General features: G+C 44.6%; 1 protein-coding gene across 2 annotated transcripts in view; it reads left to right on the top strand.

The window, feature by feature from the left end:
- The first annotated feature begins 1,453 nt into the window (after positions 1-1,453).
- adcy5 (adenylate cyclase 5) overlaps positions 1,454-12,309 on the top strand; it is an 88,986-nt gene continuing 78,130 nt past the window's right edge. For both annotated transcript variants that reach the window (XM_085764854.1, XM_085764853.1), the window contains exon 1: positions 1,454-2,520. In XM_085764854.1, the coding sequence (XP_085620980.1) occupies positions 1,582-2,520 (939 nt within the window). In that variant the 5' untranslated portion in view covers positions 1,454-1,581. The remainder of the gene's footprint in view (positions 2,521-12,309) is intronic.

Here is a 12,309-nt window from a genome sequence, read left to right as displayed (position 1 = left end):
CAGTGGCCTACCAGGGGTCCGGTTTAAGAATGGGAACTGCAGGAGAGGATTCAACCACCGGTGAGCGTTAATATGTGTGTGTGTGCCTGGCTGATGTGTATGTGTGTGTGTGTGTGTGGACCATCCAGCTGTGAGTACAGACCCGCCCATTCATCGAAAGCGCCCGGGGGTCGCGCAGCCCTCTGACGCGGATTGACCGGCGCGTCGACCAATGACGAGGCGCCAAAGCGTGACTCACCCTCCGCCGTTTCCAATGGCAGCGCGGCGCCGAGGCGGACAGCAGGAAGCACACTTGGTTGAATGGCCCATTAAAGCAGCAATCAGCGGTAAATATGTTATGATGCCACCACCACCACCACCACCACGCTCCAAACACACACCGAGCAGCGGGATTGTCCGAGGCTGCGGGGGCGCACTCCGGCACCGGGCGGACGCTCCGTGAACACACCGACCGCTGCAACGACCGCGGATCCGCTGCCTGCGCGGTACGAGTCTGGCTACAAATCAAACCAGGAGTCTCTATCCCTCTCTCTCCTTCTCCCTCTCTCCTTCTCTCTCTCTCTCTGGGGAATCGGACAGTGATGGACAGCTGTTGGACAGCTGTTGGACATTGATTCAGCGCAGAGGTTGACTATAGATTGACTGAGCCTTCACGCCAGCAGAGCGGTACCACCATGGAGCAGGGAGCTGTTTGCTGCTGCTGCTGCTGCCACAGGAGGAGACGCAGGAGCGGCTGAGTTTTCTCCTCCGCTCCGATCAGCGCCAAGTGTGCGAGGATCGTGATGATGATGATGATGATGATGATGGTGATGATGATGATGATGCTTTTTGGCCAAACGTGAGGCATCATCCCACCGCCGACCAGGGGGCTTCTGCTGCTGCTGCTGCTGCTGCTGCTGCTGCTGCTGCTGAGAGCTTTTTCTGGCCAATTTACAGGTGAATTAAGACTCGAAGGGGACCAGATAAAGATCCGCCAACATGGGATTCGTCTTTTCCTCCCACCTCCCCCCCTCCTCTCCTCCTCTCCCTGTCTCCGTCTCCTCTGTCCACGAGCCGTTCACGAGAATACAGGAAACGCGTCCGCAGATATAACGGATTCACGGCGTAATTGATGGCGTTGCGCTATGATCTCTGGGGACTATCTTGATTTGTGCTTTGTGTTTAATCATCTACAACAGCGCGCTGCTGCCGTGCAACCTCTCCATGGATGGTAGTTAATTGGGCCCAATGATGTAGAGCCAAATCCACCTGGATCTAATCTTCCCTCCTCTCGTGGCGAACCTGGCCCCCTGTGACTTTTGCGCATGTTCAATTGTTTTTTTTCTTCTTCTTCTCCCCCCCTCCTCTTGATTATTGCTTTGGACAATCCCATCTCGATTTTTTAAATGAAATGTTTTGTTGCTTCTAAAAGTGTGAGAAAACCCCCCTGTGATAGTTGGTTTTTAACTTGACATTATGGGAAATCCAACTTACGCCTCATCTGTGTGTCCTGACATTATTTTTCAGTGGAACAAAAACTTTTTAATGCAGTGTTTATTTGTTTAAGCACGTTCTCTCATTGCCTCCCGTTCTCTAACCACTATGTCCAGATCAAACAGTGTCAGCCCACCCGGAGTCGGTGCGCCTGTGTTGAGGGGAGGGACCGAGCTCAGATCAGCTTGGGGAGAGTCTGAGTCCGTGGCCAACGGGTGCCCATACTCGGCCAGATCCCCGCGCAAGAAGCTCACCCGGACTAACAGTCGGTGGAGGGAAGAGGATGATCCGGACCACCGGCAGCAGCCCGGTCGAGCCTCCACGACCGTCAGCAGGGTCAGCTTCAGGTCCAGGTCGGCTTGGCAGGACCATGGCGAGGAGAACCGAGAGCGCGCGTCCCCTAAGCGCCCAGACGACGAGGTGAGACCCAAGTCCGTGGAGCTGGGTCTGGAGGAGCGCAGAGCCAAGCCGAGGACCAACAACGAGGAGGAGGTGGTCATGCCCGATGTGAACTTCTCTTTAATGGCGTGCTGCACCAGCGTCATGCACGTTTTCAAATCCAAGAAATTCCAGTCGGAGAAGTTGGAGCGGCTCTACCAGCGCTACTTTTTCCGTCTCAACCAGAGCAGCTTGACGATGCTCATGGCGGTGCTGGTGCTGGTCTTCACGGTCATGTTGGGCTTCCACTGCTCCGGCGGCGCGACGAGGCCGAGCGTGACTTTTGTGGTGGTATTTTCCGTTGCCATCTTCCTCACACTCATACTCATGGTGGTCTGCAACAGGAACGGGTTTCACCAGGACCATATGTGGATTGTGTGCTATGTGGTCATCCTGGTGGTGCTGGTGATCCAGGTGATCGGAGTGCTGCTCGTGCAACCCAGAAGTGCCTCGGAGGGGATCTGGTGGACCGTGTTCTTCATCCATGTCATCTACACTCTGCTGCCTGTCCGGATGCGCGCCGCGGTCATCACTGGACTTATTCTTTCCGCCATCCACGTGGCTGTTTCTTGGACGTTAAACGGCATGGACAGCTTTCTGTGGAAGCAGGTACGTGGAACAATGTCTTATATATGTTTGTCTGTGTGTGTTTAAAAAGTTTTGAATGGGTTTGCTGCATGCAGAGAGCTGCTGGTGCCACATTGAGCTCCACTGTGCGCAACAAGACGGCACACAGCTCAACATGGAACATTTCCTTTAAAGCCTCCAGCTGCTCAACATGTTCTCCCCCAGTGTCTGAAATCTCCTCACAGCGGTGGCATGCATGCACTCACTCTCTATGGTTAGGGTGGAGGGGGGGCAAGGCTGGAGAGATAATGAAAACAAGGGCACTGCCACTTTCTCCACAACACAGCAGCTTGAGTGACTTTTAGTGCAAAACAAACAATAGCGTTGAGGACAGACAGACTGTCCAAAAGTGTGCGATCCATCATGTTAAAACCAGATACCCAGAGTGAGACAGTGGTTGTGATGCAGCCAGCCACACCTTAGACTGGTTTTACCCCCCTCACCCCCTCTTGTACCCCCTCCCTCCTAACAAGAATTGGCACTTGAGCCCTCAGATGTGGTCAAACCTCCGTCATTTGAAGCACACTGAAGCCTTTAAGTCTCTTTTTTTTGCCCAGAAGGTTGTTGTGTTCACCAGTGGTCTGATCAGAGAGGCACTGTGGTTAAACTACTGAGGGGCATTTAGGGAGGTGGGGTGGGGGGGTGAGGGGTGTGTGCAGACAGAGGATAGGAGTGACACCCAGTCAGGTCTGAGCACCTTTTAAGCACGAACAAAGTGATGCTGCCTCTGTTTCCGTCTCCATGGCTGCAGCCTGTCTCTTCAGCAAACATTAAATGGCTTAATTGACAAGTTGAGCTGGTGATTGGTAGACAAACACTTGGGCTGGTGGTTGCCAGGGAGACCGCAGCTGGCTTGATGTTTCTCCAGGGAGCAGACAACTACAGGTTTAACACACAAGGGCATCCAAGCAAACTACAGTCAGACTTTCCACTGCTGCTGCTGAGTTTCCTGTTTCTTCTTTTTCTTTTCCCCCCTAATATTCCTGCTCTTAATGTAACTTCACTGACAGTGTGTGAACTGCAGCATCAACAGGGAAAGAGCTTTATTGTATTCAACCGTAATTCAAGCATTTTCCAGTTAGAGATATGAAGAAATAGAAGATATGTTGATGCATGCTGCAATACCACAATATTTGATCACGATTTCAGTGAATGAAAGATACAGTAAGTGCGATACTTACTGTGTTTGTGTATTTTCTGAGTCATACACTCTTTATCATCGCCACAGTGACTGTTTTTCAAGCCATTAAACAAATTTGATGGCGTTAACACTCGGTCACCGACACGGTTTCTCTGTGGTCTTTCAATTTGACCTTTTTGTTTGGTGATGCCTTCACTGGTTTTTTTGCTTTTATCAATCACCCACATCATGGACTGACACTAGTTAGAGGCACATGACTGAACAGGAGGTGGTATATCTATATTTTTAAGGGAACTGGTGATGAGTTTGGGGAAGTATTGTCTGTCATGAGTGAGAGGATCTAGATGTTGGTTTTGACACTTTTTAAAATGGATAAATGTTTAACGGCCGTGCTCTAATCTGTAGTCTGTCGTCCACGTCTCAGCGGTGAATGTTTGAGTGTATAGCTGTACAGTTCTGCTCTTGCTCCATTAGAGATGAATGGGAATTGCTGAAGTTGAGAAAAAAACTGAGGCTTCCTATATGTGACCTGACTGTTTGTTGTTTCTTGTGGTTTTCCATCAACACACTCTTCCATGTTATGACCTGCTGTGAATGCACAGGATGTTTATCCGGCATACAATGTTTATAACCATCGCATCTTCTAAGCATCGGGCTCAGATCTGTAATTAATATAAATCCTGCTCTCAACTCCTTAATATCAGCCTTGAAGCACATTTGCAACCACAGATATGCATCATGCGTATTAGGACTTATTCTTTTTTTTTTTAATAAAGTGACAATAAAGCTGCTGCTTTAAATGCTCAAAGTTGAGGCTGTTTAGCAGGAGTTGGGGGCAGGAGGCTTTGGAAAGACTGATCTCAGGTCTTTTGTTTAACTTCATCTGGACTTGTAATGAGCTTACAGTTGATAGTTTCAGGGGATATTGTTTTAATGTGCTGCTGAGTCTACATGTTCCTCATAAAGTCTAAATGCCTCTGGTAGTATTTTTACAACATCAATATTACTCTCGAAACATCTCTGCTGGGCCGCTGGACTCTGTCTGTAATAAAGGTGCCTACACAAATGGCTTTAATTTTCCACCATTATTTAAAGGTACACTTAATTGCATTGTACACTCAGTTCTACAACTCGGTGTTATTAACCCAAACTGTGTGTGTGTGAGTGTGTGTTTGTGCAGCAGCTCTTAACTCCCACCTCATTGTTCTGGCTGTTTACTCAATTTGCTGTTTTTATCGGGCCCTGTGTAGCTCATAAACATTCCTTCCAACAGTGTAGCTCCTCCACAGTAGGAGCTTTTATAAAAACGAAATGGTTTAATTCACAAGTGTTAATCCTTAAAGTCTGATGCAGAGTAAACTGAGATGCTTGTGCACGACACGTCCCTTTTTTTTTGTCGTGGGTTTTTTATCTGTGACTGTAGCCGATGGTTTTGGCTCGGCCTTTTGCTCCAATTAGTCAGGTCCATAAAACAATGGTCAACGGAGTTCACTGTGGGTCCATCAGACGCCTTTGGGATGAACTGACCTCACTGAAACCTCACGTCCACTCCACTAGAGAAGCTCAGAGGATCTCGAAACGATCCGTCTCCCAGGAGCAACGTTTTAATGTGTTTTCTAGCTTCGATGCGATCAGTGTGGTGACTTTGTGACTTTGCATATTGTCCACATAAAGGCAAATCACTTGCTGATTGATTTACAGCCTTTTAGAGCGCTTCTATATAAAAGTAAATGAGACGAGCCGCTGCAGCACAAAGCAGACCTGGTATGTAAAGATGCTGAAGTGGAGAAATGATGCTCGACTCACACAGGTGGAGGACAATGGTTGGCAAATTGCAATAAAACGCGGCCACGTTTGTTCATTTGTTCTCGATGTTGTGGCTGAATAGGAGCAAATCTCTGCAGCCAGGATGTAAAGTCTGGTGGAAAGCCTGAAACTAGAAAGAGGGGAGGCAGAAGATTATGGAAATGAGATGCCCAGTCGTCACATATAGATATAACGTACCTTTTGTTGGCTTTATTGTTTAAATAAATAGAGTAGAGGTCTTTTGAAAGAGACATGCACATTAGCTTTTCAGCAGAGTCCTCCAGAAATTAGAAAAATGAAACATCCCACACTTTATCTGGGCCAGTGAAGTGGATCCAACTTCAAAGAGCGAATATTAAATGACACATAATTTAAAAGAAAACTAGTAATATACGGTCCACCCTCGGCTACTTCTCCAGTCGCCTCCGATATTACGAGAGCATCAGCAATGAAAACGTGCAAAGAATGTGTTCAGCACTGAAAAGGATGTAGGATTTCACTTCTCCTTTTTTTTTTGTTTCTTCAGGACTCTTATGTTTAGTTACATAAGCAAAGACCGGGCTGATAGTTCAGTTTAGTTTTTTTTTTTTTTTTTTTGTGTGTGTGTGCGAATGTGACCCGGCATCTATTTGTATTTTCTGCGAAAGCCACATTGTCATTTGATGTGTTGATGTGAGTGTGTGGGAACGAGCTGCTGTATTTGTTGTTCTTTCCTCACCATGCTGTTGTTTTTAGCATATCTGTTCTCTCCTGTTTACATAGGACCCGGCTCGTCGCTGAGTTGAACCGCTGCTGTTTATGTGAGATCCCAAGATAATGTCGTTTTTCTTATGCATGTGCTCCAGCAATATGTTTTATGTGTGGTTTTTTTTTTTTTTTTAATATGCAGACTTTCACGTCACTGAACCTTGTAACCTTCCCCAATAGTCTCCTTTAATGAGCCCGAACAGCTGTTTTGGAGGATTTCCCTTTTTGTTTCTACTGTAGGTGTTTTTTTTCTCTCTTTGTGATATCTTTATTTTTTCATTTGTGTTTTAAATTACACTTTACTCTCTATGTGGCCTCCTGTCCTGTCCTGTGCTGTCATGATACCGTTATTGTGGTTAATTTAGCAGTTCATTGCAGAGGCCTTGAAGGGGAGAGTGGAGGGAGAGAGGAGAGAGGAGAGAGGAGAGGGGGGGTTCACAGATTTTTCTTTTTGTTTTGACATTGTGAGGGGAAGCTTTCAGCTGCAGGAGAGATGATGACAATGACACAATAAAACACAAATAACCCTGCAGAGTCTTGTCAGTGTGAGAGGCAGATCAGTCATGTGCCTGTTTGTTCAACCCTTCATTTCCTCATTAGTCTCTTGTCTATTCTCAGTAATTTGCCGTTCATGTCGCCACATTTCCAGTCATTTCACACATTTGGTTCCTTAAACAAGAAGATATTCACCTGTGGTTTGTTTGGTAAGGTAGAAACAGAGTTTGCTGTTCAGACTGCAAAAAACAGTTTGGCGCAATGCGAGTGGCTCAATGTCCACGGTGCGTTTGCTACGGGTGAAACTGAAATCTGAACCTGGGATAAGCCTCAGTGTAGCTGGTTTTATTAGTGTTTGGAGACAGACGTTGACAGGACATGGTGAAGGACGGGACCAGGCACCAGGTTAGCAGGCGTTTGATAGCAGAAAGGTCAGAAGGCCATTTGAAAACTGGGCTAAATTTGGTTGAAACCTGTTTTGTTAACTTCCACAACACGTAGCACAAAGTCTTTAATTACAATATGAAGAAGGATCTGACTAACCATTGAAATATGATTCATTCTGACAAGTGGAAGCTCAGGTGAAACTAGACAGTTTTGGTTCCCGTCCACTCAAGGCGGAGTTTACAGAGCTGAAATGTTGAACGTTGAGTGTTAGAAACTGGAATGGGAGCTTTTAATCTTGATGGTTAAGAGTGATTTAGCTGATTTAGCTGATTTAGCACAGCATTATAATTAGAGATGTTCAGATACTGATACCAGCATCGGAAATGTCTCTGACACTGAGTGACAAAAATGCCTGATCAGACATTGGCACGTACGTAAGTCTAAGTCTATGCACCGATCTGATACCACTGTCTTTAAATGGACTGACCTGCTGCTGCAGACATTTCTAGGAGAAACACCTGAAGAACATTAGTTTCATCCAGATAAAACTGCATTTTTCCTTCAAAGATTATTTAGTTTTGAAGTTGCTGTTGCACAATTTCAAGATAAAAGAGACTAAAGGTATTTTATTTTTCTAAACTGGCAGCACTTCAACAGTTTTTAAAGGAAATTGCTATTTATTTATGATTGGGTTTTTTTTTGTTTCATTTTGTTTTATCCTGTTTGAAACTTTAAATGTCATTATTTTTATACGATGTGGCTGCACTTTACCAGCTATTTGATATTTGTCAGTTATATGATCCATGACAAACATTGTGCAACTCAAGACAGGCCATCTAACAATAACATATGATTTAACTTGTAGTGTTTTTGAATACACTGGTGATATTGATATCTGATAAACACAAAGCTCAGGTATCAGAGCTGGTTTTGGGAAGGAGAAAGTGGTATGGGAACATCTCTAATTCTAACAATGTAATTCTTATTCGTAATATTAAGATTGTCAGACTCATAATAGAGGATAACAATTTTGGCAGAACCACTGACCGTCTTTTTTCTTGGATCCCTCTTCATTGTCAAAACATATGATTACTGCACCTTCAACTTGGGCATGTGTTATGCTAGCAGTGGCTAATGTAGCTTTTAACCTCTGGCTTCATGTATAGAAGAGGTCCGGTACTGATACTGCCCCAGTGGTTGCCCCATCGAAGCACCTTATCAGAGTTCCCACAGCCGCAAAAGGCTTTACACAACTCTATACAACTCAACGTGTTTGACTTGACCTAATCTTCACAGTCCTTAAGATATGGTGGAAACACAAACATGGAGGAACTTCAGGCTCCTGAGTTACTTCCTGAGTTTGTTTCCTGGGACTGTTTGGTGGAAAAGCTCTGCTCCCATTCTTCTCTCCGAATCCACAGGAGGAGGAGGAGGAAGAGGAGGAGGAGAGGGGGCATGTATGCGGGCCAGTCCTGGCTGGCAGGAATCCAGTGGTAACAGGGTTTTCTGCCTGTCTAATTGAATTGCCCGTTGCTTGTAATGTGTGGAAATTCAAAACAGATGTCCACATCATCTCCCCGTGGTTTTTGCCTTGTCTTCTTACAGCCATCCCTCCTGGTCCTGACCCGTTTCTAGACATGCTTTTAATTTCCCTGTGAGACTTGTCGGGGCCCCTGTGGACGGACTTTTTAACCAATTCCCTCCTCTGCAGGACAAGGTACATGTGTTTTGAGAGCGATGAGATACAAGCAAGTCCCTTTGGGGAAAACTGTCTGAATGAGAATCGAAACACACAACGTGCACGGTTCACTGCTTCGTACCTGTCCCCCTGTGGCAGCGTCTATAGCTCCGGCTGCCGTTTGCTTAGTTTAATTGTGTTTTAAGAGAGCGAACACCCAGAGGCCGTGCAGTGTGACGGAGGCCGCTGCTGGAGATGATATTTGAACTAAAACATGGATGCAGGGCCAGCCTGAGTACCTTTTTTTTTCTTTCTTTTTTTTACAGAAACCACTGCTGACGCATTCCCCTGCGAGTCCAGAAAACTGTGCTCAGAGCTGCTGTAACTTAGCAACAGATTTTTTTTTTTTTTTACTTCACAAACACAAACCGGGTTCCTCTCAGCGCCTCCCTGGAAGCACCTGAGTGTGTTTTATATACCTCCAGTAGTCACAGACTGGGAGCTGCACTGGGTCAAACTGAGACTCACACCTTGGATGAGATTGCTCCTCTGCATCGTATCAGCTCTTCTGCTCACACAGTCTGCAGGAAATGATGTGGATATGTGTATTCTAGATGTTTTTTTTTCCCTCAAAACTAGACAATGCAGCCAAAAATATCCAAAAAGAAGCAGCTTGTAATTGATTTTATTAGCTGGTGTGATCGTTTAGATACAACTGTGAAATGAACCAACTGATTCTCAAGGAAACTGCTCCAAAAAATGACTACAAACCCTTTTGCTTTGGGTTTTGTCAGAGGAATATTTATGTTTTTAGCATTTTCCTTCTTCTGTGTACTTGATTAACTTATAATCCATCTTCAGCGCCGTGCAAAGAAGAAACATCCATCAAATCATAAAACCTTTTATGTTTATGATGAAGAGTGTAATCATGTTTCCAGTCCTAATGAAGTAAAAGCATACAGACTCCTCAGGTCTCTGCTGACGTGATCCAGCGCCAACGTCCAGTTCAGGAAGAAGTGAGAAAGCAGAACAGGGACTGGTTTGGTTGGTTTTATGCAAAGGATGAAATTTGTTTCTTGTTTTTTTTCATTATGGTATTCTTGGACATATATTTACGTAACCACAATTTTCCTCTCCAACATCTGTACACTAAAACTATGTTATGTCTAACATGAGAGACAGAGAAATTCAGATGAACTGGTCAACACTGAAGTTTTTGTCTGGTGATGGAGTTTTTTTTATTTGATAGCACAATTTCCATTTCCCTTTAGTACTACTCCACCTGCGATTGAAATGCTTTTGCGGCTTTTCTCCGGTAGAGGATCAACCAATCAGAGGAAGTGGCTGAGATCAATGACGCTGAGTTTATGCACTAAGTTGTAGTTCAGTAAAGTCTGAGATGGATTTTTGCAAAGCTAAACGTCCCGTTGCGGCAACTTAAATTTGCCAAGCAAAAACCGACAGCAGCTGTTGTTGCACACACTGGCTTTGCTCTGCTCAGTGCAATGAGGGCTGGTCGTGCAGCAGCAGCGTGCAATGACATACATTACAACCAAACATAAGCAATTGAGCAAAAGGCAGATCCAATAGTTTTAAACTTGAACAGAGGATCCATCTACCAGGAAGTAAAAGTTTTTCAATGTGTGTTCAAGTGGCCAGTCCCTTTGCACAAATGAAATGAAGTGCAAAGGGACTGGTTAGGACCAGGTTAAGTTTTTTGTTTTCATCGGTGAGAGATTTATGTGTTCATAGTTAATTTATGATGAAAGGAATGTCTGTATTTATGTGCAGATAAATATCAAGCAATAGAGCGAGTCGTATGGCTTTCTGTAACTGTCCAAAATCTAGTTTATTGGTTTTGATTTAAGCTCCTTTGCTGCAGCAATAAACAATCATGACACTTTTCATGAACCGCCCTGATGTTTAGACCAAGATGCAGTTGAAAGTTATGGAAAACTACAGAAGTTGAGTCATGCTTTTTAAACAACTAGTTGCATTTTTTTTAATAAAGACAAAAGCTCTCACTTGGATGTCGGCATGTTGCTGTAATCACTGAACTGATTATGTGACGGTGAGAATCTGAAATCTGATGGATGGTTTCCACTTTTCCCGTCGTCGTGTTTCCACTGCGCCGAGCTGAGCGCCGCTGGGTCGGCTGTTGTGCTTCATCGCCTCATTCTGCTCATCTGACATTCATTAGCTTTAATTAGTTTGTATTCTTGCGAAGGGATCTGTACTCACTGTGATATTATTTGAAGGAGGAGAGGATAAATAATTACGGATGCACACATGTCTTCTGTGGGTGGAAATGTTCGTCCAGCGAGGTCGTTTTCTGTGTTATAATGAGGTGGAAGGATTCTGCCTCCTGGTGACACCAGTTTTGTGTTGATTGTTGTTCCAGCTGTGAGAGTAAATAAATCTATTAATCTTCATTATTCTGAGCAAGCACAGGTTTTTCTTTTCTACTTCATATTTAGACTGAATCAGCTTTTTTTCCCCCACTTTTTTTTCTTCTTTTTTACAGCTTCATAATTCTGTCTGGCTTTGGCTTCTTTACTGTTTGCCCTGGCCAATAGGATTTGAATGATATATGTAGAGGCTCTTCACCTGATGTGTTAAGTCTGCTTTAGTCAGAAAATCTTCTTTTCAGTCTCTTTTGGGAGCTGCAAGAACCCTAATCTTTACCGCTGCAGGTTGTGTGTATATATATAAAACCATGACCTGACCTGAGTGCAGGACGGTGGAGATTATTATGATCTTTAATGTTGACCCTGATGAGCCGAACATTAAAAAATGTTGTTGTTTTTGCGACTTTAAGAAACCAAGTCTCAGTCTGCCGGCCAGTCCAGAGGTGCAGCAGCTGTTGCCAACACAAAGGGCAAAAAAAAAAAAAGTTGTACCTGAATCAGCTTTTCCTGTCATCATCTGGCAGGGCGCTAGTCCAAGTGGATCAAATCAAATCATTTGTAGTGTCAGTTTAATATTTCCACTTTTTATCTCACTATTATTGCACAAAATAATAAGATCACAAGAAATTGAAGAGTGTTTTGTTTCTGCAGTGCATCTTTTTGGCATCTGAAGGTCTCCAAACTGGTACCTGAACACACCACCACTCTCACAGCCCCTCCCCTTCTGTATAATCTCTCTTTACTCATTGAGTCATTTCTCATGTGTGTAACTGATCTTTGCTGTGTGCAACACTGTCGCTGCCTTTGAGGCTGCATCCTGAAAGCGTGAGGCGTTCACTGCCACATGTGCAGTTCATTAGAAGACACAGTTGTTGGGGGGGTTTCTCATCTTCAAATGTGGCCACTCAGAGCAGTTGCAACAGTTTTGTCTTTTAGATGTGGATGGATGACTCATCAAAGATACTGAGCACTGTCATGTAGCTGATCCCAGAGCAGTGAGGGGGGAGGAGGGGGGTTCACAGGAATAGAACTTGTTTAAAGATGTTTTGGGTTAAAGCCACTTATATGCTGTATTATTAAGTCATTAGCCCTTTAATCTTTTGCACTGG

Source organism: Trachurus japonicus, chromosome 21, assembly GCF_045865225.1.
Source record: "Trachurus japonicus isolate A0001 chromosome 21, Traja_1.0".
Lineage (NCBI taxonomy): Eukaryota > Metazoa > Chordata > Actinopteri > Carangiformes > Carangidae > Trachurus > Trachurus japonicus.
The sequence above is the reverse complement of the archived record's forward strand: the minus strand, read 5'-3'. Positions and strand labels throughout refer to the sequence as shown.